Below are 26,454 nucleotides of genomic sequence, written 5' to 3'. Positions count from 1 at the left end.
CCACTGAGTTACAGGACTCCTGTATAACAGGGTTCGACTGTGAAAACACGGTTGGTGAGTTAGTGACTAGAGGGCACCCATTTGAGATAGTTAGCAGGCAAGCACATGAGGAGGTTGTGAGGAATATTTTTCACACACAGAGAGTGGTTAGGATATGGAATGTGCTGCCAGGAACAGTGGTGGAGGCAAAATCCATATTAACTTTTAAAACAACAAATAACAACAAAATTACATTTATATAGCGACTTTCAAACGTAACCAGATGAGATGCTTAAAAAGCGGTAAAATAGAAGGGTATGTGGGGAAAGGGGAGGTAAACAGGGCTGAAAGGATTGTCATTAAAGGATTATTCACAGAAACCATGGGCTGAGTGGCCTTCTTCTGTGCCCTAAATTTAATAATAATCCTTGCATTTGATATAGCACCTTATCACGTTTTCAAGACATCTCAAAACGCTTCCACAGAATATTCTGTACAGTGAATTATTTTGTGGGCGAAACGCGGCAGCCAATTGCGCACAGCAATGTCCCACAAACAGTCATTATTTCTAAGCATAATAAGTGACACGGAGAAGTAATGGAATCCAAAGCTCATCAGATTAGTTTGGATGAAAAAGGCCCTTCAGCCCATCTGAATCGGCTTTCATTTATTACGATGCTGGGGGAAGATGTTCGAAGGGGCAGAAAGCCCTCTCTGGCTCTTAGGACATGAACCCTCACCTTTCATCAGCGTCTCGATGTCCTCCAGCTCCTGTACTTTGACCCTCAGCCCATGCAGCTCCGTCACCAGTGGAGCCAGCTCCCTCGCCCTCTTCCCAGCCCCCTTCACCTCCTCCTCCGAAGCCTGGGCTGATTGCAGTCGCTGCTGGGAGGCCATGTACTCGCTCTCCAGCCTCTCCAGGTATTGCTGAAGCGAGCCTCGGGCGAAGAGTTCCTCCACTGCATGCGGGTCTGTGCTGAAGGCACGCAGTGAGCAGTTCCACCCCATCGCCGCTCGCTTACTGCAAACAAGTAGACAAGGGCCACGTCTCGCCCTCTGGCAGAAAGTCCTCCTCACGTGCTCCAGGGGTGGCCTCGCAACCCCCTCCCACTGACAGAAGTGACTGCTGGTAACTCTCATCACTGCCGGGATAGTCTGTCTGAGAAACAGCATCTTCTCCTCCACACAAAGCCTTTTCCTGCTCACCGGAATCCCGAGGTTCAAATATCCATGTACGAGATTCTGCGAAGCAAACATAATAATTGAATTATAAAATAAAAGCAAGCATTGAATCGCAGGAAATGGAAGTTCTTTTGCGCATCAGGCAATGGTTCAAGACTATGTTTCCCGCGATTCATTGCAGCTGGCCGGTAAGTGCACATGGTTGTGGAGTCCTGTAGCTCAGTGGTTAGAGCACTCGCTTTGCAAGTGAGAGACCTGAGTTCAATTCCAGTCAGGGCGAAACCTAGGGCAAGTTTCCTTACTCCACACAGAGCCTAATAATAATCCCTCCAAAAAAACAAAATAATAATAAATTGGTCATTTTCAATCTACGACTGTTTGTGGGACATTGCTGTGCGCAATTGGCTGCCGCGTTCGCCCACAAATATACAGTCAATTCACTTTACAGTGTGTTCTGTGAAGCGCTTTGGGACGTCCTCCCGACGTGAAAAGCGCTATATCAAATGCAAGGATTATTATTATTATTTATTATTATAATAATAATAATCCTTGCATTTGATATAGCGCCTCATCACATCGTCGAGACAGCGCAAAGCCCTTCACAGAATATACTGTAAAGTTGATTGACTGTATATTTTGTGGGTAAAACACAGCAGCCAATTGCGCACAGCAGTGTCCCTCCCACAAACAGTCATGGATCCAGTGACCAATTTTTTTTTGGTTTTGGAGGGATTATTATCCCCGGAATGTGATCCGCCAATTGACTAACAACCGGGTTCCTACTTAGGTGAACACAGATGTGTGGCGTAAGGAAACTTGCCTAAGGTTTCGCACTGCCGGGAATCGAACCTGGGTCCTCTTGCTTGCAAGGCGAGCGCTCTAACCACTACACTACACTACAGGACTCCATGTCAAATGCTGCAGAACTTCAGAACTCGGGAGAGTCATAGAACCGTACGATATCCACAGCACTTTGAGACATATCGACAACGTGATAAGGCGCTATATCAAATGCAAGGATTATTATTATTATCATTGTAATAAAAATAACAATCCTTGCATTTGATATAGCGCTTTTCACGTCGGGAGAGGACGTCCCAAAGCGCTTCACAGAACACACTGTAAAGTGAATTGACTGTATATTTGTGGGCGAACGCTGCAGCCAATTGCGCACAGCAATGTCCCACAAACAGTCGTAGATTGAAAATGACCAATTTATTATTGTTTTTTGTTTTGGAGGGATTATTATTAGGCTCTGTGGGGAGTAAGGAAACTTGCCCAAGGTTTCGCCCTCTGCCTGGAATTGAACTCAGGTCTCTCGCTTGCAAAGCGAGTGCTCAAACCACTGAGCTACAGGACTCCACATTATAGCACAGGTGATGAAAAAAAACAATAAACTATTTTAAACATGAAGACACACTTTGAGGACTTAAAAAATTCGGGGTTACGAGACGATGAAACCAATAATATTATACCACAATGTACTGCACTGAAGTATTGGTGTATGTGTTGTGTGGTGTTTGAGACCGTGTGTTTGTACGCAGTTATGTGGATTTCAGTCCATGTGTATCTCTGAGTGTGTGTGTGAGGGTGTACGGAATTCACTGCCGCATTTCACCCACAAATATGCAGTCAATTCGCTTTAAGGTCTATTCTGCGAAGCGCTTTGAGTCGTCTCTGGAAGTCGTGAAAAGCGCTGTATCAAATGCAAGGATTATTATTATTATTATTATTATTATTTATTACGTGCTTATGGTGGACATTTGGAGCCTGGGTACGGGGAGTTCTGTGGCTCAGCGGTTAAAGCACTCGCCTCACCAGCGAAAGACCTGGGTTCGATTCCCGGGCGGGGCAAAATGTTGGGCAAGTCTCCTTACTCCGCGCACACGCCTCTGCTTACCCAGCAGTGAGCAGTGAAGTCAACTCACTTTACGGTATATCCTGCGAAGCGCTCGGAGACGCCTGGAAGCGGTGATCAGGCGCCGTGTCAGGGGGCGGAGTCACACTGGAGGGCTGAGGGGGCGGAGTCGCACTGGAGGGCTGAGGGGGCGGAGTCGCACTGGAGGGCTGAGGGGGCGGAGTCTCACTGGAGGTCTGAGGGGGCGGAGTCACACTGGAGGGCTGAGGGGCGGGGTCACACTGGAGGGCTGAGGGGGCGGAGTCACACTGGAGGGCTGAGGGGGCGGAGTCACACTGGAGGGCTGAGGGGGCGGAGTCACACTGGAGGGCTGAGGGGGCGGAGTCGCACTGGAGGCTGAGGGGGCGGAGTCACACTGGAGGGCTGAGGGGGCGGAGTCACACTGGAGGGCTGAGGGGGCGGAGTCACACGGGAGGCCTGAGGGGGCGGAGTCACACGGGAGGCCTGAGGGGGCGGAGTCACACGGGAGGCCTGAGGGGGCTGTTGGGGGGATGTTGGCGGTGTGAGCCGGTGGCAGAGCTCCCGCTGAAGCCCGCGGTGTGTGTGTGGGGGGGGGGGGGGGGGGGAGGGGGGTGAGGGTCGCGGGTTGTTGTCGCTGAGCTTCAGCGTCACTCACCAACCGCCAGTTCGCCTGGTACCGCGCCTGCGTCACCCCCGCCTCGTTCCGGCGATTACCGCGCATGCGTCGGCTCTGGTTTTCCAGCCCAGCCTACACTGCGCACGCGTCCTGCTCTCCCCGCTTGGCGCATAGGGCGCTTTCTCCGCCGCGCAGCCTTGTGGGTGCGCAGCGCCGCCATTGCCCCTCGTGTCCAGCTGTTGGTATGTGGGTAACATTGGAATCCCACAGGTGTGACTCACCTGTACTTGTACTTATAATAATAATAATCCTCGCATTTGACATAGCGCTTTTCACGTCTTTCTCGACGTCTCAAAGCGCTTCACAGAATATGCTGTAAAGCGAATTGACTGTATATTTGTGGGCGAACGCGGCAGCCAATTGCGCACAGCAATGTCCCACAAACAGTCGTGGATTGAAAATGACCAATTTTTCGCTTGTAAGGCGAGCGCTCTAACCACTGAGCTACAGGACTCCCCGACTAGCATTTATCATAATAATAATAATCAATTGGCTGCCACGTAGTCCTGTAGCTCAGTGGTTAGAGCACTCGCTTTGCAAGTGAGAGACCTGAGTTCAATCCCCGGCAGTGGGAAACCTCAGGCAAGTTTCCTTACTCCACACAGAGCCTAATAATAATTCCTCCAAAACCCAAAAAACAATAAAAAATTGGTCTTTTTCAATCTACGACTGTTTGTGGGACATTGCTGTGCGCAATTGGCTGCCGCGTTCGCCCACAAATATACAGTCAATTCGCTTTACAGCATATTCTGTGAAGCGCTTTGAGACGTCGAGAAGACGTGAAAAGCGCTATGTCAAATGCGAGGATTATTATTATTATAAGTACAAGTACAGGTGAGTCACACCTGTGGGATTCCAATGTTACCCACATACCAACAGCTGGACACGAGGGACAATGGCGGCGCTGCGCACCCACAAGGCTGCGCGGCGGAGAAAGCGCCCTATGCGCCAAGCGGGGAGAGCAGGACGCGTGCGCAGTGTAGGCTGGGCTGGAAAACCAGAGCCGACGCATGCGCGGTAATCGCCGGAACGAGGCGGGGGTGACGCAGGCGCGGTACCAGGCGAACTGGCGGTTGGTGAGTGACGCTGAAGCTCAGCGACAACAACCCGCGACCCTCACCCCCTCCCCCCCCCCCCCCCCCACACACACACCGCGGGCTTCAGCGGGAGCTCTGCCACCGGCTCACACCGCCCAACATCCCCCCAACAGCCCCTCAGGCCTCCCGTGTGACTCCGCCCCCTCAGGCCTCCAGTGTGACTCCGCCCCCTCAGGCCTCCCGTGTGACTCCGCCCCCTCAGCCTCCAGTGTGACTCCGCCCCCTCAGCCCTCCCGTGTGACTCCGCCCCCTCAGGCCTCCCGTGTGACTCCGCCCCCTCAGCCTCCAGTGTGACTCCGCCCCTCAGCCTCCCAGTGTGACTCCGCCCCCTCAGCCTCCAGTGTGACTCCGCCCCCTCAGCCCCCGTGTGACTCCGCCCCCTCAGCCTCCAGTGTGACTCCGCCCCTCAGCCCTCCAGTGCGACTCCGCCCCTCAGCCTCCAGTGCGACTCCGCCCCCTCAGCCCTCCAGTGTGACTCCGCCCCCTGACACGGCGCCTGATCACCGCTTCCAGGCGTCTCCGAGCGCTTCGCAGGATATACCGTAAAGTGAGTTGACTTCACTGCTCACTGCTGGGTAAGCAGAGGCGTGTGCGCGGAGTAAGGAGACTTGCCCAACATTTTGCCCTGCCCGGGAATCGAACCCAGGTCTTTCGCTGGTGAGGCGAGTGCTTTAACCGCTGAGCCACAGAACTCCCCGTACCCAGGCTCCAAATGTCCACCATAAGCACGTAATAAATAATAATAATAATAATAATAATCCTTGCATTTGATACAGCGCTTTTCACGACTTCCAGAGACGACTCAAAGCGCTTCGCAGAATAGACCTTAAAGTGAATTGACTGTATATTTGTGGGTGAAATGCGGCAGTGAATTCCGTACACCCTCACACACACACTCATAGATACACATGGACTGAAATCCACATAACTGCGAACAAACACACGGTCTCAAACACCACACAACACATACACCAATACTTCAGTGCAGTATATTGTGGTATAATATTGTTGGTTTCATCGTCTCGTAACCCCGAATCTTTTTAAGTCCTCAAAGTGTGTCTTCATGTTTAAAATAGTTTATTGTTTTTTTTCATCACCTGTGCTATAATGTGGAGTCCTGTAGCTCAGTGGTTAGAGCACTCGCTTTGCAAGTGAGAGACCTGAGTTCAATTCCAGGCAGAGGGCGAAACCTTGGGCAAGTTTCCTTACTCCCCACAGAGCCTAATAATAATCCCTCCAAAACCAAAAACTATAATAAATTGGTCATTTTCAATCTACGACTGTTTGTGGGACATTGCTGTGCGCAATTGGCTGCCGCGTTCGCCCACAAATATACAGTCAATTCACTTTACAGTGTGTTCTGTGAAGCGCTTTGGGACGTCCTCTCCCGACGTGAAAAGCGCTATATCAAATGCAAGGATTGTTATTTTTATTACAATGATAATAATAATAATCCTTGCATTTGATATAGCGCCTTATCACGTTGTCGATATGTCTCAAAGTGCTGTGGATATCGTACGGTTCTATGACTCTCCCGAGTTCTGAAGTTCTGCAGCATTTAACATGCAGTCCTGTAGTGTAGTGTAGTGGTTAGAGCGCTCGCCTTGCAAGCAAGAGGACCCAGGTTCGATTCCCGGCAGTGCGAAACCTTAGGCAAGTTTCCTTACGCCACACATCTGTGTTCACCTAAGTAGGAACCCGGTTGTTAGTCAATTGGCGGATCACATTCCGGGGATAATAATCCCTCCAAAACCAAAAAAAATTGGTCACTGGATCCATGACTGTTTGTGGGAGGGACACTGCTGTGCGCAATTGGCTGCTGTGTTTTACCCACAAAATATACAGTCAATCAACTTTACAGTATATTCTGTGAAGGGCTTTGCGCTGTCTCGACGATGTGATAAGGCGCTATATCAAATGCAAGGATTATTATTATTATTATGTTTGCTTCGCAGAATCTCGTACATGGATATTTGAACCTCGGGATTCTGGTGAGCAGGAAAAGGCTTTGTGTGGAGGAGAAGATGCTGTTTCTCAGACAGACTATCCCGGCAGTGATGAGAGTTACCAGCAGTCACTTCTGTCAGTGGGAGGGGGTTGCGAGGCCACCCCTGGAGCACGTGAGGAGGACTTTCTGCCAGAGGGCGAGACGTGGCCCTTGTCTACTTGTTTGCAGTAAGCGAGCGGCGATGGGGTGGAACTGCTCACTGCGTGCCTTCAGCACAGACCCGCATGCAGTGGAGGAACTCTTCGCCCGAGGCTCGCTTCAGCAATACCTGGAGAGGCTGGAGAGCGAGTACATGGCCTCCCAGCAGCGACTGCAATCAGCCCAGGCTTCGGAGGAGGAGGTGAAGGGGGCTGGTAAGAGGGCGAGGGAGCTGGCTCCACTGGTGACGGAGCTGCATGGGCTGAGGGTCAAAGTACAGGAGCTGGAGGACATCGAGACGCTGATGAAAGGTGAGGGTTCATGTCCTAAGAGCCAGAGAGGGCTTTCTGCCCCTTCGAACATCTTCCCCCAGCATCGTAATAAATGAAAGCCGATTCAGATGGGCTGAAGGGCCTTTTTCATCCAAACTAATCTGATGAGCTTTGGATTCCATTACTTCTCCGTGTCACTTATTATGCTTAGAAATAATGACTGTTTGTGGGACATTGCTGTGCGCAATTGGCTGCCGCGTTTCGCCCACAAAATAATTCACTGTACAGAATATTCTGTGGAAGCGTTTTGAGATGTCTTGAAAACGTGATAAGGTGCTATATCAAATGCAAGGATTATTATTAAATTTAGGGCACAGAAGAAGGCCACTCAGCCCATGGTTTCTGTGAATAATCCTTTAATGACAATCCTTTCAGCCCTGTTTACCTCCCCTTTCCCCACATACCCTTCTATTTTACCGCTTTTTAAGCATCTCATCTGGTTACGTTTGAAAGTCGCTATATAAATGTAATTTTGTTGTTATTTGTTGTTTTAAAAGTTAATATGGATTTTGCCTCCACCACTGTTCCTGGCAGCACATTCCATATCCTAACCACTCTCTGTGTGTGAAAAATATTCCTCACAACCTCCTCATTTGCTTGCCTGCTAACTACCTCAAATGGGTGCCCTCTAGTCACTAACTCACCAACCGTGTTTTCACAGTCGAACCCTGTTATACAGGAGTCCTGTAACTCAGTGGTTAGAGCACTCGCCTCGCAAGTGAGAGGACGCGGGTTCGATTCCCAGGCGGGGCGAAACCTTAGGCAAGTTCCCTTACTCCACACGCCTCTGTTTACCTAACAGTAAATAGGAATACGTTTGTTAGTTGATTGGCGGATCGCTTTCCAGGGGTAATAACTCCTCTTCCAAACCAATTTGGTCACTCAATCCATGACTATTTGTGGGACACTGCGGTGCGCAATTGGCTGCCGATTTTCACCCACAAAACATACACTTTACAATATATTCTGTGAAACTCTTTGAGACATCTCAATGATGATTATTATTATTATATAATGCTGATGTACACGAATAAGATACAAATGGGGCTAATATCTCATCCCTTTGCTACAGATGAAGATGCAGACCTGAGGAAACTGGCAGAGAGTGACTGGAATTCCTGTCAGGAAGACATCCGAGCTTTGAAGCACAAGGTATTTACTGGCTGCTCTGCATTAATCATCATACTGCATGTCACATTGGTTCCTCTCCTGAGTGGTCATTGATGTGGGAATTTGACTGAGATACAGTGACAGACTTAGCCACTGATGTCACAGATGACAGTATCGACGGACAGTGACAGAGAACTATCGACATACATGGCTGCACAATTTGAAAAATCTGCTCTCCACACTTCCCAGTTCCTCCCCCCACATGCTGCACACCATCCAGAGCTCTGCAGCCCGAATCCTCTCCCGCACTAGGCTCCATGAGCCTATCAACTCCATCCTCGCCCGGCTCCACTGGTTCTCCCTCCCCCAACAGATCAAATTCAAGATCGTCTGCCTTGCTTTCAAATCCCTCCACGGCCTCAGCTCCACCCAAGCTCTGCGACCTTGTGTATCCCTCCCACCCCAGCCCCTCTCTCCATTTAGCTAACACTGGCTTGCTTCATGTACCCCGTTCTATCCGCCCAACCATTGTTAGGTGAGCTTTCAACTAATCTGCCCCCTACTCTCTCCCCCCACATTCCCGAAGGCCCTCTGACACGGCCCCTCACTCTCCACCTTTAAAGACTGCTACAATCTTTCTTTATGCCCGTACTTTTGGTTACCTTTCTTCCCCCACCTCACCTTCTGTAGTCCCAGCACAGGCCGGGCTCCCAGTTGCTCTGTGATGCGCTTTTGAGACGTCCTCCTGATGGTCACAGTGACAGTCAGCTCTAACAACACACAGTGATGGTCACAGTGACAGTCAGCTCTAACAACACACAGTGATGGTCACAGTGACAGTCAGAGCTCTAACAACACACACAGTGATGGTCACAGTGACAGTCAGAGCTCTAACAACACACACAGTGATGGTCACAGTGACAGTCAGAGCTCTAACAACACACACAGTGACGGTCACAGTGACAGTTAGTAGCTCTAACAACACACAGTGATGGTCACAGTGACAGTCAGAGCTCTAACAACACAGTGATGGTCACAGTGACAGTCAGAGCTCTAACAACACAGTGATGGTCACAGTGACAGTCAGAGCTCTAACAACACACAGAGTGATGGTCACAGTGACAGTCAGAGCTCTAACAACACACACCCAGAGTGATGGTCACAGTGACAGTCAGAGCTCTAACAACACACAGTGATGGTCACAGTGACAGTCAGAGCTCTAACAACACACAGTGATGGTCACAGTGACGGTCAGGGCTCTAACACACAGTGATGGTCACAGTGACAGACAGAGCTCTAACAACACACACAGTGATGATCACAGTGACAGTCAGAGCTCTAACACACAGTGATGGTCACAGTGACAGACAGAGCTCTAACAACACACACAGTGATGATCACAGTGACAGTCAGAGCTCTAACAACACACACAGTGATGGTCACAGTGACAGTCAGAGCTCTAACAACACACACCCAGAGTGATGGTCACAGTGACTGTCAGAGCTCTAACAACACACAGTGATGGTCACAGTGACAGTCAGAGCTCTAACAACACACACAGTGATGATCACAGTGACAGTCAGAGCTCTAACACACAGTGATGGTCACAGTGACAGACAGAGCTCTAACAACACACACAGTGATGATCACAGTGACAGTCAGGGCTCTAACAACACACACAGTGATGATCACAGTGACAGTCAGGGCTCTAACAATACACACAGTGATGGTCACAGAGAGAGAGACAGAGCTGTAACAAACCTCCAGAACAACATCAAATTGCATTTATATACAGCAAAACTCACATAAGTCATATCAGTTGGGACAATAACATTTAATATGACTTGTGCGAAGTCCAAGATACAGGCAAATTGTATAAGTCGTATAAGATCTGATTTAATCAATAATCTACACTAAACTGCCAGGCGTAATTCAATGCAGCCGATAAGTGCTCATGGGGTGACAGGTCAAGACTATGTTTCTCGCGATTCAATGCGTCTCGCCCCATCGAAGCGACACGTTTTCCAGCAAGTGTTGGAATCGCAGGAAATGAAGCTCTTCTGCGCGTGCGGCGATGGGTCAGGAAATCATTTCCCGCGATTCATTGCAGGCTGAAAGTGCAGGAGTAATGGAGAGTAGGGGAGCAGCATTGTGAGTTAGGAGATGATTTGTTTATAAAACACGACTAGTGCAAAGAAATCTGATGGTGTTGACAGGAAACTGAATGGGTCTCGGGTGGACGTACGACTTAGGTGATTATACGATTTATAAAGTTCACTATCGAGAGAGATACCCTTCCCCAGTGCTGAAACGCAATCTTTGTTCACCTTCAGATCATCTCCTTGGTGACTCCCTCGGAAGAGACGGATGAAAGTGACCTGATCCTGGAGGTGCTGGCGGGAGTGGGCGGCCAGGAGGCCATGCTCTTCACAGCGGACGTCTTCAACATGTACCGGAGCTACGCAACATACAAGAGCTGGCACTTTGAAACACTGGAATATTTTCCCAGCGAGTTAGGTACATGCACAGCTTCATGTTATCAGTGGAGTTCTGTGGCATATTCGTTAGAGCGCTCGCCTCGCGAGAGAGTGGACCCGGGTTTGATTCCCGGACAGGGCAAAACCTTCTGCAAGTTTCCTTACTCAACACGCCTCTGTTTACCAAGCAGTAAGTAGGAACCCCGTTGTTAATCGATTGACAGATTATGAGAGTAATAATCCCTCCAACTAATAATAATAATAATAATAATTTGGTCGCCCAATCCACGACTGTTTATGGGACGCTGCTGTGCGCAATTGGCCGTCTCGTTTTGCCAACAAAATATTCAGTCAATTCACTTTACAATATATTCTGTGAAGCGCTTTGAGACGTCTCAACGACACGATAAGGCACTATATCAGATGCAAAGATTATTATTATTATCACAAATGTCCCAATACTGGGGTTAAAAACGTGATATTAGTTCTAAATTTGGCATTGTGACATTCAGTTGATGGAGAATCTTCTCCACACACATGGCTCAGCTCCCTTCCGAAACCTTCTAATACGTTTTTTTCCTCCAGTCTAATACCGTTTGTAGCGCTCTTCCCTCCTAGTCAGAAGGTTGTAGACTCAAGACCCACGTTGGGACTTGGAACTCATATAATCTAAGATGACACTCCAGTGTAGTGCTGAGGGGTTTGCTGCATTGTCAGAGATGCTGTCCTTCGGATGAGAACATAAACCAAGGTCCTGTCTGCCTATCCAGGTGGATGTTAAAAATTGTATGGCACTGTTGGAAAAGTTTCCTGCGGTGTCCTGAACAACAATCCCCACAAATAAAATTGGTCACTCGCTCTGTGCCTGTTCATGGGGCAATATGTGTGCAATATCTTGCTGTCATTGCTGTTCCCCCTCAGCACTACACTGGAGTGTCAGCCTGAACTGTGACTTCAAAGACCCCTCGATGGTGGACTTGAACCAAACAACCTTTTATGGAGTGAGATCTATCCACGCTCTCTTTTTTTACCTTCCCATGTATATTCTTTAGTTTTGGTCAGCCGGGTGTCTGACACATCCGAAAACCCATCACCGTGCTTAAGAGTACCAAAACCAAGCTGAAAATTCCAGGCATCCCACCTACACACGGAAATCCCAGAGAGAGATTGTTGGAATGGAATGTGCTCTCTCTCCCTGGAGGGGGAGAATATTAGGTGCAAGTTGACAAGAGACAGACATTGAAGATCCCAGAGTGTGCGTTGGGGTAACTGCTGGTGTTTGACCAACTAAAACTGCATAGTTTGCCATTGCTAGCACTGTCTGGTAAGCTTTCCTGCTGCTTGTCCAGCTAGGACCAGCCTACCTGTTAGGGCTTTGACTTGAAGGGTTAACTTGCAGGAGCTGAGCGGGAGGATTCCTTGCCCTCAGTGACTGGTCTGCCTTTCCAAGGACTGCTGATGGTATGTGCAGTACCTTACATTGTGCTATATTGGGGTTCCTAGGGGAGTATTGTGACTGACGGTGGCTCTGTGGTTTAGGTGGGCTGCGACACGCCACTGCCAGCATCAGCGGCCGAGAGGTGTACAGGCACCTGAAGTACGAGGGAGGGGTGCACCGGGTCCAGCGGGTCCCCAAGACCGAGCGACAAGGGAGACTGCACACCAGCACCATGACCGTGGCCTTGTTACCCCAGCCAAGCGAGGTCAGTGCCATCTCTGGCCTCTGTTACTCATAATATGTGCGGCACGTGTGTTTGTGTTGGTATGCTCGAGAGTGTTTATGTGGGAATTCCTCCGTGTGTGCAATTTAGGCTTAGACGCTGTCACTATACTTCACAGTAAAATCCTGTGAAGTGCTTGAGTTGCCTTGACGATATAAAAAGCTCCTATATCAAATGCAAGAGTTATTATTTTGGCCAAATATTCTCTTTTTGTGCTGTAAACCTGTGATTCTCTTGTCTGCTGTTCAGCACAGTCACTGTCGCCTTTGCCCGCCCTCAGATTCACCTCACGATTAACCCCAAGGATTTGCGAATAGAAACCAAGCGAGCGAGTGGGGCCGGGGGGCAGCACGTCAACACCACCGACAGCGCTGTGCGCATCCTGCACATCCCAACAGGTACAGGAGCGTGTGTGTGTGTGTTGTGGGGGTGGGAGGACATTGTGGTCCATCATTTAAAAAAAACCTACAGTATTCTATCTCTCATTTCCCTCCTCCGCTGACATAAAAAAATCTGTGCATTCGGTACAGTAAAACTCACATAAGTTGTATCAGTCGGACTCATGTTATTTAATGCGACTTGCCTGAAGTCTGAGATGCATCCAAACTGTATAAATCATATCAAATCCGACTTAATTAATAATCTACTCCGTGAATGCGTAATTCAAGGTAGCACGTGGTAACGGATTACGACTACATTTCCCATGTTTCAATGTGTCTAGACCCGTTGCCACATGCGCACGTACCAGCAAGAGTTGGAATTGCAGGAAATGAAGTTCTTTTGCCCATGCACTGATGGGTCAGGACATTATATCCCGCGATTCAATGCAGCCAGTAAATGCGGAAGTAATGGAGGGTAGAGGAGCAAGGATTATGATTATTATACAAATGTTATTTGCTGTTGTGTCAGGTTTCGTGGCTGAATGCCAACAGGAGAGGTCGCAGCTGAAGAACAAGAGCAAAGCCATGCAGCTGCTGAGGGCTAAGCTGTACAGCGCCAGGCTGGAGGAGGAGACCACCAAACGTTCCTACGCTCGCAAGATTCAGGTGAGGGAATAAAATAAACCATACACTGCATTCGATATCGAATAATCTTTGCAGGATTTGATGTACAGCGCCTTTCACGTAAGAAAACATTTCAAAGTGGTTTATAAAGTGAGAGGGAATCCGATTAGAGGCTAAATCTGAGACCGAACCAACATTTAGAAGATAATTACATACTTGATGCTGAACAATGTAGAAAACCGCATGGAAATTATAATAGTAGATAACGAAAGTGGGGGAGTGAGACCAGTACAGACACGATGAGGAAAGAGCAGGGAATGGGGATTAGAGTAGAGAGCTCCAGTGGGGGAGCGAGCACCAGCACAGGCACATGGTGCTCCTGTGCTGTAGTTTCTGTGGTTCTGTGACTCCAGTTTGTAGTGACTGCCCTGTTGCTATCTTACCAGATTGGGACAAAGGGGCGGGCGGAGAAGATCCGAACGTACAACTTCCCGCAGGACAGGATCACGGATCACCGGATTGGGAAGTCGCTACACGACATGCGGAGCTTCCTGCTGGGGGAGGGGAGTCTGGACGAGATGATCCAGGATCTGATGGAGTTTGCAGACACGGAATCCCTTCTTGAACTGCTGGACAATGACACAGACTCAAAGCAGGAAGCCCTCAGAGACCCACTCCGACGGTAGTGATTTGGGGCCCTGGGTCTAAATGTCTTCTTGTCATCAGAAAAGAGACTCACATTAAAAGCTAAAGCTATTGGAGCAAACCGGTGAATGGACACATCACAACGACAACTTACATTTTTATATCGGTTTTGTTTGGTTAGCCAGGTAGGTTTCTCTGTGATACGCGGACACCGACAAGTTAAGCCAGGGTTAAATTATTAGGAGTTTACTGTAGTAATGTACAGTGGCTGGTTTGCCAAGACACAACTTGGGAGTCAAATAACTGTTTACATGGGAGATGGCACCACAGAGCGAACAGCTATTCACTAGCTTCCTTGGTTACTCAGATTGGGAAAATGACTTCTCAGCGGGAAACAAGTCACCGAGCTCCGAAATACAGTCTCCCTCCTCTTCCACAATGCTCCCAGCAGCACATTCCATATCCTGACTACTCTGTGTTTGAAATGGATTGTGTTGCCCAGAGCAGTTGTTGAGGCAGAGTCCATATTGTCTTTCAAAGGGAACTAGATAAATACCTTTTAAAAAGCGGCAGCTACAGGGGAACGGGGAAAGGGCAGGAAAATGGGATTGAAAGGATTGCCCTTGAGGAAGCGGTACAGACACGATGGGCTGAATAGCCGCCTTCTGAGCTGTAAATTTCTATGGTTCTAGGTAATACAAAGTAGATATTGCTATCCATGAATGCCAAAGCCCCAACGGGTAAGGTGGTCCTAACTGGACAAGCAACAGGAAGCTAAGCGCTCTTAGTTGGTCAGGCTCCAGCTATATCACATTGTACACTCTGGGGTCCCCAAACCTTGGGCTCTTGCCAACCTCGATCTAACTCTTCTAAGATTAGGTGAGCAGGACGTGTCACATCGTGGAGAGATTGCGTGCTGCATATTACACAAACATAAAGCATGCTTCAGAGTTTGGATACATTTAAGCAAAGTAGTCCAGTGCCTCTTTTCGTGGCTAATGACCATAGTTGGGACGAGTGATGGTTGGTTTCTGTCTGGTTATTGGAGGCTCCTTTGCCACAAGCCATCCCAAACCATCACCTTAGTGAACAAAGAGATTTGAGCCGACAAAATCCTACCTGAAGATGGGCAAAAGGCACAACAACAACTTGCATTTGTATAGTGACTGTGTTTTATAGGTGAATGCAGCAGTTTGCGCACAGCGACGACTAACAAACAGCTGTGAAGTGAATGACTGATTTCGAGCGATTGTTTGGGGAAAATGCAAGGATTATTATTATTTGAGTGCATGGGATAAGGCAGGGCGATTGAATGAACATATCGCTCTGAGATAAATAATAAAAAAGAGTCAACTACAGGTGATGGGGAAAAGGCAGATAAATGGGACTGAAATGATTGCACTTAAAGGAGCCAACATGATAATGATAATGATAATAATAATAATAATCCTTGCAATTGATTTAGCGCTTTTCACGCCTTCTCGACATCTCAAAGCGCTTCACAGGAACAGACTGCAAAGTGAATTGACTGCGTGCTTGTGGGAGAAATGAAGCGAGTGATCAATATTTGGGGGGTTGTTGGCCCGGACGTAGGGAGAAAGAGGGAAACCCCCTTCGCTTTTCGAACAGCACCCGACGAATAATCCTTCATGAAAACAAAAAAAAATGCGGAACGAAGGAGGATAATAATCCTCGCGTTCGACGCAGCGCCTTGTCGCGTGCTCGAGACGCCTCGAGGCGCGTCGCGGGATACGCCGTCAAGCGCGGAGTGACCATAAGTGGTGGAGTTGTGGAGTCCTGTAGCTCAGTGGTTAGAGCACTCGCTTTGCAAGTGAGAGACCTGAGTTCAATTCCAGGCAGAGGGCGAAACCTTGGGCAAGTTTCCTTACTCCACACAGAGCCTAATAATAATCCCTCCAAAACCAAAAACAATAATAAATTGGTCATTTTCAATCTACGACTGTTTGTGGGACATTGCTGTGCGCAATTGGCTGCCGCGTTCGCCCACAAATATACAGTCAATTCACTTTACAGTGTGTTCTGTGAAGCGCTTCGGGACGTCCTCCCGACGTGAAAAGCGCTATATCAAATGCAAGGATTATTATTATTATTATTATTATTATTATTATTATAACCATAAGAATGCTTTATTGTACGTTTTGTGGGTGAAAAGACAACAGTGCGTGAATGTCGGGGTTCGAATTTGGCGCCGGGAGGGGAAAGGCGGTCGGGGATTGGTCGGGCCCGCCGCGCGCTGATTGGATGAGCCGGGCGGGGGTGGGAGGTACCGGGTGAGCTGATTGGCTGAGCGGCCGGAGGGCGGCAGCCAATCAGGAGATTTGGATACGAAATTCAAACGCTTGAGTTGGAGCGCAATCAGTTTCTTGTGGAGAGAGAGAGAGAGACACACAGACGCAGTGCACACACTGCAGAGCACAGGCAGATTGGTAAATAGTTTTTTTTTGTGCATTTTTTTTAAAGTACTTACTCTTTGGGGTGGGGTTCATGGCGGGAGAATGCAAAATATGTTCGAAGGGATAGAGAATATTTACATTGTTAGAAAAGGAATTTATATATATATATATGTGTATATATTTATATTTATTTGCTTTTTTTTTTAACTTTTTGAGTGTTTCTACACCATCGCTCGACTTTTTTCTTTTTTTTTTCTCTCTCTCCTCCCCTTCTTCTCCTCCTTCTCCTCCTCCTTCTCCGACCTCTCTATTTGCTCGGATCAGATTGTTAAAAGGAGGGAAAGAGGGAAAGGAAAAGGTGGGGGGGGGGAGGGGAGGGGGGGAAATGTGATGCTAAAAGAAGTGGAGGGAGAAGGGGATGGGGAGGGGGGGGGGAAGAAAAAAGGGGAACGGGTGAAACAACGAGACGATAAAATCAAAAAGCGCCTTAAAAAGTAAGAGGAGAGAAGAGGAGATTTATACTTTTTGTTGTGGGATCCGAAGAAAGATGCACTTAAGAGAACTCCCAAAAGATTTGCTGCAAAGTGACTGTGAAGGGGGGAAAGGTATTACAAGGGTTTGGAGGGGATCTGACCCCCTTTAGCCCCAGATCCCCTTTTCCCCCCTCCTGGAGGGAGCAACACTAATGTCCCCAAAAGAAGCGCCTAATTCAGAGCCTCACTTCCTGCTTCTTCATTTCGTTGCAAAAATGGAAACTGTTTCCCTCTCGATTGTTGCCTTTTGCAAACGAATCACACCCCCCCCCAACCCCCAACCCCCCCCCACCCCATCATCATGATATCTCTGTCTTGCCCAGAAAGTAACAGGGTTTAAAAAAGAATATATAGTAAATTATTTGCTGCTTCTGCCTGAAACACCCATCTGGTTCATGTCTTAAACTCAGGAAATGCAGATGTTTCTCAAAGGTCCACCAACAAATGTTCATTTATACTTTTGAGCTGTGCTTTTTTTTTTTGTAAACGTTGCTTAGATGGATTTTGTTATCTCGTGTCTGATGTGCAGTGGAATCGTTTTATTTCTGCCCCAAATTCTACGCAGCCGTAGCCCGTGAGACCATTTTGTCTCATGGCCCACCCACTTCTGTTTGTGGGACGCTTGTCTTCCTCGAGAGAGACACTTTAAGAATAATAGTAATCCTTGCATTTGATACAGCGCCTTATCACGTCTTCGAGGCGTCTCAAAGCGCTTCACCGAATACACCGTAAAGTGAATTGACTATATTTTGTGGGCGAGATGCGGCAGCCAGTTGCACATGGCAGCGTCCCGCAAAGAATTGTGGATTGAGTGACCAATTTTTTTTTAAAAAGGGATTATTACCCCGGAACAGCAATCCGCCGGTCGATTAACCGGGTTCCTACGTATTGCTAAACAGAGGCATGTGGAGTGAGCAAACTTGCCCAACGTTTCGTCCTGCCTTTAAAATATATCCTGTGAAGTGCTTTGAGACGTCTCAGTGAAGTGATAAGGCGCTATATCAAAAGCGAGGATTATTAGTATAATTTTCTGCGTTTGTAGCACCTCCCAAGTATCATAGGAACAGGAGTAGGCCATTCAGCCCCTCGAGCCTGTTCTGCCATTCTATTAGTTAGATCGTGGCTGAACTGTACCTCATCTCCAGTTATCCGTCTTTGCCCCATATCCTTTGATGCTCTGACCAAACAAAAGTCTATCCACTTGGAAATTTGAATGGATCCAGCATCCACCGCCTTTTGGGGGAGAAATTTCCAGATTTCCACTATCCTTTGCGCGGAAAAAAATTATCACCGGAACGTTTCACATGGTGAAGTGTGATAACTGTATTTTTTGGAGGTGAATATTTACAGTTCAATTTGCCCCATTGGGGTCTCCCAAAGAGTTATGGAGTGAATGACTAAATTATCTGCGTTCAGTTTGGGGCACATTCTCCAGAATGATACCAGGGGCTTAAAAAGGTTAAATTATGGGGTCAGGGTTGCATAAACTTGTCTTGCGTTTCCTTGATCCCGTTGAGGTGTTGGATAAATTTTTGTTGAGGCAGATTATCAGGGGATATGGGGCAAGTTTGGATAAATGGAATTGAGGTGCAGATCAGCCATGATCTAATAGAATGACGGGACTGGCTCGAGTGGCTGCATGGCCTATTCCTGTCCTATGTCTCTACCTGGGGGGGATTGGTGGGCCAGGACACGAAGACTTTTCTTTTCCAACAGTGGATCCTTAGTTTAAAAAAAATTTGGTCACTCAACCCACGACTGTTTGTGGTACACTGCTGTATGGGATTGGCTGCCGCGCTTTGTCCACAAAATGTGCAGTCTGTTCACTTTGCAATATGTTCTGTGAAACGCTTTGAGGCGTTTCAATGACGTGATGAAACCCTGTATAAAAATGCAAAGATTATTACTATTATTATTATTGCTCGTTCAACGGCAGCAAAACTGCATGTACGTGGCGTGTTTCGCCTCAGCAGGAAGTCCCAAGGCGCTGGACGATGAGGGGTTTGCATCTGAGCTGGGGGTTAGAGTCAGAGAGGGGTGGAGGAGGGAAGATGAACGGGGATTTGAGGGTGCGGGATAAGTCGAAGAGGAACGTCTCGAGACGGGCCTTGAAGGAGGAAAGAGAGGTGGAGAGGTTCCAGGATGGAGGTCCAGATGGTGGGAGCAGAGAGGCCGAAGGCCCGACCGCCAATGGTGGGGCGCACAGGGCCGGGGAAGTGGAGCAGACCAGTGTCCACCGAGGGGAGGGAGCGGACAGGTTTAAGTGAAGTGGTTCTAGGTCCGTCTCAAAACCAACCTACCTGACTGCGCTTTCAGGTCGTCGATCCCTTCCCCACCTCCCTCATTGTCAAACGCTCTGAGACATAATAACAATAAGCCTTGCGTTTGGTATAGCAACTTATCACGTTTGTTGAGATGTCCACTTACCGTGAAAGGCTATGCGTCAATGTCACCCGTATTTCAATCTCTCTGTATCTCTCTGTAATTCCAGTGTCTGAGACGATTTACCGCGCGGTTGTGAGTATGAGGTACGGGTATCGAGGCAGGCAGCAGGAGACATGTCGGCGTGGTGGGGCCTGTCCTGTTGAGAAGCTGCCCGTTGCGTGCAGAGTGAAGAGCGAGGCCGGTCCTTGTCCTTTGCCCGCCCAGCGATCGCCCACATCTCCGCCCGGCAGCGAGGACCTCCTGCTGACAGCCCCGGTGCGGAGTGTCGGCGTCTCTCGCAAGCTTTCTCCCTCCCCCCTCCCCAGCAGTGAGGACACCTACACTGAGGACAGCGGCTATTCCTCTCAGCTTCTCTTGCATTCCTTCTGCTCTGCGGATGAAGACTCCACTGGGGAAGATCCTGGGGTTAAGAGCTCCCCTGATAGACAATCTCACAATCGGGAGCCGAGTGGTGAATGGTTTCCCGCTGATCGTGAACTGCAGAGGGTGAGGGGATGGGATTCCGGTGTTGTCCCACCCCCCGAGAAAGACTCCGAGTCTGTCGGCCGGCACTTGCTCCCAGCGCTGGAGGTCGGCCGGGCTGTGTGCAGGAGTGTCACCAGCTCGAGGGGGAAGCTAGGCGTTGATCAGACCTTGCTCGGACACAGATTGCTGGCACAGAACCTGAGCGTGGAGAACCTCATCGGCAGAAAAATGGGTCTGGATCAGGTGGACATCCTCCGGGAACTCTCCCTCAGGGACCTCAAACACGTGCTGTGGAAGGTCCTGAGGTTTCTGACTGAAGATGACGTGCTCAAGTAAGTGAACTACAACACATTCCATTTATATAGCGCCTTTCATGTCAGGGGGGCTATCCCAAGGCAGAGTTTTGTAGCGTAGTGGTTAGACCGCTCGCTTCACAAGCAAGAGGACCCGGGTTCAATTCCTGGGCCGGGCAAGACCTTAGGCAAGTTTCCTTACTCCATGTTCATCTAGCAGTAAGTAGAAACCCGGTTGTTAGTCGATTGACAGATCGCTTTCCGGGGGTAATAATCATTTCAAAAATAATAATAATAATTGGGTCACTCAATCCACGACTGTTAGTGGGGCACTGCTATGCACACTGGCTGCCGCGTTCCTCCCACAAGATACATAGTCCGTGAAGCGCTTTGAGACGTCTCAATGGCGCTACATCAAATGCAAGGATTATTATGTCCTCTCTCTTTGTCTCATACCCTCACTCTCTCTAACGCTTTACTCTTTGTTTGTCCCGTCAGCTGCAGTAAGGTCAGCAGGTTGTGGAAGCGGGTTGTCGTGGAGGCCAAAAAAGCCGGGCAGATCACCATCAAGTCTTCTCGACGAAGAAAGGTGATTCTTCACTCTGTGAGCTGTTAGATAAAAGCTTAAGTCGGGGCCGATTTCACCCCTCTCCTCCCCATCCCTGGCTTAAGTAATGAGACATAAGAACAGGAGTAGACGATTCAGCCTCTCAAGCCTTAATACACCATTGTGTTAAATCAGAGGAGGTCAACCTTTACGGCCAAAAAAATATATTCGATTGATTGAATATTTCTTGATTAATCATTTACCTGCCTGTTCAGGTGGATGTTAAAGATCCCGTTACACTATTCGAAAACAGTGGACTCCCGGTGCCCTGGCCACCAATCCCCCAAATAAAATTGATCGCTCAATCCACGACTGTCTGTGTGCAAACTGGCTACTGGTTTCGCCCACAAAATTCACTTTACGGTGTATTCTGTGAAGCGCTTTGAGATGCCTCGACGTTAAGCGAGACGTGATCAGGCGCTGACTCAAACTGAAGGATTGTAATAATTCCCGACTCCTGTGTTAACGACCAGCCTTTGTGTCCCTCGTCGCCAGGGTTCCGGTGCTGATCATCCCTGTGATGTGGGCTCGCGGCGGAGCTGGACTCGGCGGGGAACGCTGCTCACGGTACAGCCGGCGGTTGGGGTTGCCGGTGAGAAGGCCATGTCCTTCCACAGGTGCCCGGCCCGGCTCTCTGAGACCCCAGTTCCTTCCCGGCGGAGCGAGCGGTGTCAGGAGGTAAGTCGTTTCGGGGTTTGCAACAACTTGCTTTTAGATAGCGCTCCTCAACCGGGGTATAGCGACCCAGGGTGTGTGATGTCTCGTCCTGGGACAAGGTTGCAAGATCTCACCTGGTGTTCTGAGCCCTGCAGGAGGTTTGATCAGAGGGCTGATTGGAATCACATAGTCTTAAGATGACGCTCCAATACTGTGCTGCTGGGCCGGGGGTTGATATTGCATTGTCCAAGGACGTCCTCAACTGAAGGAGACTGTTACGGATCCCGTGGCCCAATCGGAAAAGGGAAGAGTTTCTCTCTCCCGGTGTCCTGGCCAACAATCCCCCAGATATATTTAAAAAAAGGAAGCGGTCGCTCAACCCACGACTGTTTGTGGGGCGCTGCTCTGCGCAATTGGCTGCCGCGTTTCGTCCGCGGTCGGTTCAGCTTCGCGGTATGTTCCGTGGAGCGCCTTGAGCCGCCTCGACGGCGCGCTGAGGCGCTGTACAAAGCGGAAGGATTATTATTGTTGCGCGGAGGCGTGCGTTGAAGCGGCAGAGCTGCGGTCTGCGTGAGGCGCTGTGGGGAAAGCTCTGAGGGCTAACGTTGCTGGTCTGTGCCTCTCGGCAGGTGGTGCGGACACTGAGGTGGGACGAGGCGGTGAGGATGTGCCCCCAGTGTGGCCTGGCCGCCAGGTACCTCCCTCACCAGCAGAGAGCGACGTGCAGCAGCAAGACCTGTGGCTTCGACTTCTGCCAGAGATGCTTCGGCCAATTCCATGGCTCCGGTGACTGTTCGTTCCGACCCCTGGGTTCCGGCGCCCGGCTCCAGCCTCTCCCCGGCTCCAGGGGCAGCAAACACAACCTGCGGCGTCTGTGACAGGCAGCGGACACACACGCGCGCGCACACCGTCTGTGACAGGCAGCTCAGGCAGAGATAGGGGGAGAGTGACAGTGTGCGTGTGAGAGAGAGAGAGAGGGTGTGGGTAAGAGAGAGAGGGATGGTGACTGTGTGTATGTAAGCGAGAGTGACGGAGTGTTAGAGAGCGCGAGTGTGTGGGTGTGAGAGAGAGAGTGACAGCGAGTGAGTAAGGGAGGTGGCGTGAGTGTGTGAGAGATAAGAGATCAACCAATCTCGCACCGAGTGAGAGCGAGCGACGAATCTGAGTGAGAGGGAGAACGACAGAGTGCGAGAGTGATATAGAGCGAGAGAGTGTGACACGTGTCTCACAGATCGAGAGTGACATGGAGTGCGAGATAGCGAGCGATGGCACATTGTCTACCAAAGTGAGTGAGGGCGAGTGACTGGTGTCTTACATAGAGACACGGGGAGGGGGCGGGAAAGGGAGAAGATTTTATATTATATATGACATTGTTAACCGAACCGATGGGTATTACATGATCAAGATTTTATACTTGAAAGTAGGAGAAAAAAATTTGCTGATTGTTTTAATATTTCCTTCCTGTGAATTGTGTACGGCACATTTGTCAAATAATAACTATTGTATTCTATATATATATATATATTTTTTAAAGATTTCAAATGAATTTCATATGCAGGAGGGGAGGATGGAGTTGATGGACGAGAGAGTGATAGTGGGAAGGAGGAGAAAGAGAATATCTTCCATTTTAGAGTCTTATCAGTTGTGTCCAATGGCTGAGACTCTTGTGGGGTTGGTGATAGGAACCCATCGTTTTTTTTTAAGTGGGGACAGAAACCCATCGCTGCTTAAGAGTATCCAAATCACTACGAGTTCCCCGCCGGGCTCAGGAAACGGACGAGAGACGACTGCAGTATTCTGGGGTACTGCTGACGACAGCAGAGCCAACCTGACTCATCAGCGGGACTTGGAAGGGCAGACTAGTCATTGGGGGCAGGGAATCCTCCCACTCAGCTCCTGTTAACCCTGAAAGCCAAAGCCCTGACTGGTAGGGTTGTCTCAGCTGGACAAGCAGCAGGAAAGCTTGCCAGACAGCAATCTCAATACCAAGCTACGTGGATTTAGCTGGTTAGGTTACAGCAGTTACCCCAACGCACCATCTGAGGTCTCGAAACCTGGGCCCCATTCAGAATTAGATAAACAGGATGTGTCCCTCCAGGGAAAGAGAGCGCGTTCCATTCCAATAGTCTATCTGGGATTTCCATGTGTAGGTGGGAAGCGTGGAATTCTCAGTTTGGTTTGGATGCTGTTGACCATGGCGATGGGTTTCACTTTTGTCCTCCCAAACCACCCCACCTTTGTGAATATGACAGTTGACGGACCTCTCTCTTCCGCCCCCGCGCCCCGCACTGCTTTTGTTATTTTACAGTAGTTATATTCAGGGGCTGTGTAAGCGATGAATCTTTCCATATTGGAAAGTTTCATTCTTGTGATGACCCCTGACGTCTGTCTCCAGTTTTATCCTTGTCTTTCTATACATGTTTGTATGTAATTGTGAGTGTTTTTTCTGCCATTCAATAAACTAGTTAAAAATTACAACAGGCGTCCTTAACCTTTCGTGTGTCAGCCTGGCTCAGTTGGTAGCACTCTCGCCTCCGAGTCAGTTTGTGGGTTCAAACTCCCAACCCAGTTTGCGGGTTCTAACATTGGGTGTTAGAACTCATAGTCTAAGCCGACGCTCCAGTGCAGTGCTGGGGAGTTGCATTGTCAGATGTGGGCCTTCACGTGAGGTTTGAAACCGAGGTCCCACCTGCCTGTTCAGGTGGAAGATCCCGTGGCACGATTCAAAAACAGAAGGGAGTTTCTCTGCTGGAATCCGAGCTGACAATCCCCCAAATAATAAGATGTGAAATGCTGTAGATGGTGGATATCAAACAAAAACAGATCGCTGGGAACACTCAGCGGGTCAGTCAGCATCTACGGAGGGAGGAAAGTTGGTCAACATTTTGGGTCCACGACCCATCAGAACGGTGAGTTCCCCAAATAATATTGCTCGCTCACATCTTGGCTGTTTGTGCGACATTGTTGGGCATAACTGAGCTGCCATGTTCGTCTACAAAACACAGTCACTACACTTTAAGGTAAATCCCATGAAGCACTTTCGGAGGTCCTGACGGTGAAAGATGTGATACCGAATGTAAGAATTAGTTTTATTTATTGACCCCTCAATGGGAGTGACTGTCAGACTCAATATCAGAGACATACACAGACACTGACCGAGAAACCACAGTATAAGCAGAGACAGAATCAGTGACAGATATTTAATGAACTGTGGGGACAACTTGTATTGCAATACTATGTTCTTCCACAAGAGGACACTGCACACTGACTATTCTCATGGGTGGGCCGTTTGGGAAGAGAGGAGGAATCTTGGGTCACTTTGGTCCTGAGATAGCTCTAAGGTGATGAGCTTCCAAGCTGACTGAGAATATGGTCAAAAAGGTACATTTTGAGGTGTACCTTGAACAAGGGGAGGAAGGGAGCAAGTCGGAGGGATTCTGGGATGGAGTTCCAGAGAGCGGGGGCAACATTTGTTTTTTGGTCAGCCTGGTGTCCGACATACGTGAAATCTCTTCTCCGTGCTTAAGAGCGTCCAAACCAGACCGAGAATTCCATACTGCCCACCTACACGTGGAAATTCACGCGTCTGGAATGGAGTGCGTACTCTCCCTGGAGGGGTGTATCCTGCTTACCCAGTTCCGGAAAGTATTAGGCACAGGTTGGCAAGATCCAAGGATGAGGACCCCAGAGTATGTGTTAGGGTATTGCTGGAGTCTAACCAGCTACAACCCCATAGCTTGCCATTGATATCGCATTGACATTGGGGGCGGAATAGCTGAAACAACAACAACAACAACAACAAGATTCCATTTATAGAGCGCCTTTCACGTCGGGAGGACGTCCCAAGGCGCTGCACAGTTGGGTCAGGACCCGAGCAGGGGGGAAATGGTCAGGGTGAGGGAGGGAAGGAAGGGAGCGAGGAGGGGGGAAATGGTCAGGGTGAGGGGAGGGAAGGGAGGAGCGAGGAGGGGGGAAATGGTCAGGGTGAGGGGAGGGAAGGGAGGGAGTGAGGAGGGGGGAAATGGTCAGGGTGAGGGGAGGGAAGGGAGGAGCGAGGAGGGGGGAAATGGTCAGGGTGAGGGAGGGAAGGGAGGGAGCGAGGAGGGGGGAAATGGTCAGGGTGAGGGGAGGGAAGGGAGGGAGCGAGGAGGGGGAAGAGAGTCGAGAGGGGAGCTGAAGGCTCGGTCAAAGAGAAAGGTTTTGAGACCGGCCTTGAAGGAGGAGAGGGAGGAAGCGGCGAAGGCACTGGGGGATGGAGTTCCAGAGCCTCGGGGCTGAGAGACTGAAGGCCCGACCACCGATGGTAGGGCGGTTGGGGCGGGGGACGTGGAGCAGACCGGAGCCAGAGGAACGGAGGGTACGGGCAGGTAGGTAGGGGGATAGTAGGTCAGAGAGGTAGGAGGGAGCGAGGCCGTGAATGGCCTTGTAGGTGAGGATGAGGATCTTGAAATCAATCCTCTGGGGGATGGGGAGCCAGTGGAGGCGAGCGAGGGTGAGGGCGAGGGTGAGGGCGAGGGCGAGGGTGAGGGTGAGGGCGAGGGCGAGGGTGAGGGTGAGGGTGGGAGTGATGTGGTCGCGGTGTCTGGTGCGGGACAGTACACGAGCTGCAGAGTTCTGAATGACCTGCAGTGTGGAGGGAGGTGGCGGGAAGGCCGGCGAGGAGAGAGTTCCCATAGTCCAGCCTTGAGGTGATAAAGGCGTGAACCAGGGTTTCAGCAGCGTGAGGGGAGAGGTAGTGCCGTAGTCTGGCGATGTTCCGGAGGTGATGGAAGGCGGTGCCAGTTGTGGTGCG

At 49.5% G+C, this 26,454-nt stretch overlaps 3 protein-coding genes across 3 annotated transcripts in view; 2 read left to right on the top strand and 1 right to left on the bottom strand.

Moving 5' to 3' along the window:
• Positions 1–3,784, bottom strand: part of LOC121848520 — a 3,871-nt gene extending 87 nt beyond the window's left edge. Inside the window, exons 1-2 of the mRNA XM_042332739.1 lie at positions 3,696–3,784; positions 720–1,221 (exon numbers count right to left, since the gene is read on the bottom strand). Of these exons, the coding sequence (XP_042188673.1) occupies positions 720–1,221; positions 3,696–3,761 (568 nt within the window). The 5' untranslated portion in view covers positions 3,762–3,784. The remainder of the gene's footprint in view (positions 1–719; positions 1,222–3,695) is intronic.
• A 927-nt stretch (positions 3,785–4,711) lies between these two features.
• Positions 4,712–14,364, top strand: mtrf1l (mitochondrial translational release factor 1-like). The gene is made up of 8 exons (XM_042333617.1): positions 4,712–4,792; positions 6,769–7,270; positions 8,364–8,443; positions 10,735–10,918; positions 12,418–12,581; positions 12,880–12,997; positions 13,509–13,645; positions 14,050–14,364. Exons 1-8 carry the CDS (start codon positions 4,727–4,729, stop codon positions 14,287–14,289), a joined length of 1,491 nt encoding a protein of 496 aa, XP_042189551.1. The 5' UTR covers positions 4,712–4,726; the 3' UTR covers positions 14,290–14,364.
• Positions 14,365–16,526: 2,162 nt separating this feature from the next.
• LOC103187024 (F-box only protein 5) lies at positions 16,527–22,885 on the top strand. The gene is made up of 5 exons (XM_007906346.2): positions 16,527–16,695; positions 19,687–20,437; positions 20,897–20,987; positions 21,501–21,683; positions 22,292–22,885. The coding sequence occupies exons 2-5, from the start codon at positions 19,719–19,721 to the stop codon at positions 22,538–22,540; spliced, it is 1,242 nt and encodes a 413-aa protein (XP_007904537.2). The 5' UTR covers positions 16,527–16,695; positions 19,687–19,718; the 3' UTR covers positions 22,541–22,885.
• Positions 22,886–26,454: the final 3,569 nt, after the last annotated feature.

The sequence above is a fragment of the Callorhinchus milii genome, unplaced genomic scaffold (genome assembly GCF_018977255.1).
Source record: "Callorhinchus milii isolate IMCB2004 unplaced genomic scaffold, IMCB_Cmil_1.0 Scaffold3, whole genome shotgun sequence".
In the NCBI taxonomy this organism is placed as follows: Eukaryota; Metazoa; Chordata; class Chondrichthyes; order Chimaeriformes; family Callorhinchidae; genus Callorhinchus; species Callorhinchus milii.
Note: the sequence above shows the minus strand (reverse complement) of the source record. Positions and strands in the feature narration are given on the sequence as shown.

Bases quoted from the DNA above. Each gene is read 5' to 3' on its own strand.
- mtrf1l (XM_042333617.1), top strand. From the start codon at position 4,727: ATGCGCGGTAATCGCCGGAACGAGGCGGGGGTGACGCAGGCGCGGTAC. The intron at 4,793-6,768 runs GTGAGTGACGCT...TTTGCTTCGCAG, and splicing joins ACCAGGCGAACTGGCGGTTG to AATCTCGTACATGGATATTT. The intron at 7,271-8,363 runs GTGAGGGTTCAT...CCTTTGCTACAG, and splicing joins CATCGAGACGCTGATGAAAG to ATGAAGATGCAGACCTGAGG.
- LOC103187024 (XM_007906346.2), top strand. From the start codon at position 19,719: ATGAGGTACGGGTATCGAGGCAGGCAGCAGGAGACATGTCGGCGTGGT. The intron at 20,438-20,896 runs GTAAGTGAACTA...TTGTCCCGTCAG, and splicing joins ACTGAAGATGACGTGCTCAA to CTGCAGTAAGGTCAGCAGGT. The intron at 20,988-21,500 runs GTGATTCTTCAC...CCTCGTCGCCAG, and splicing joins AGTCTTCTCGACGAAGAAAG to GGTTCCGGTGCTGATCATCC.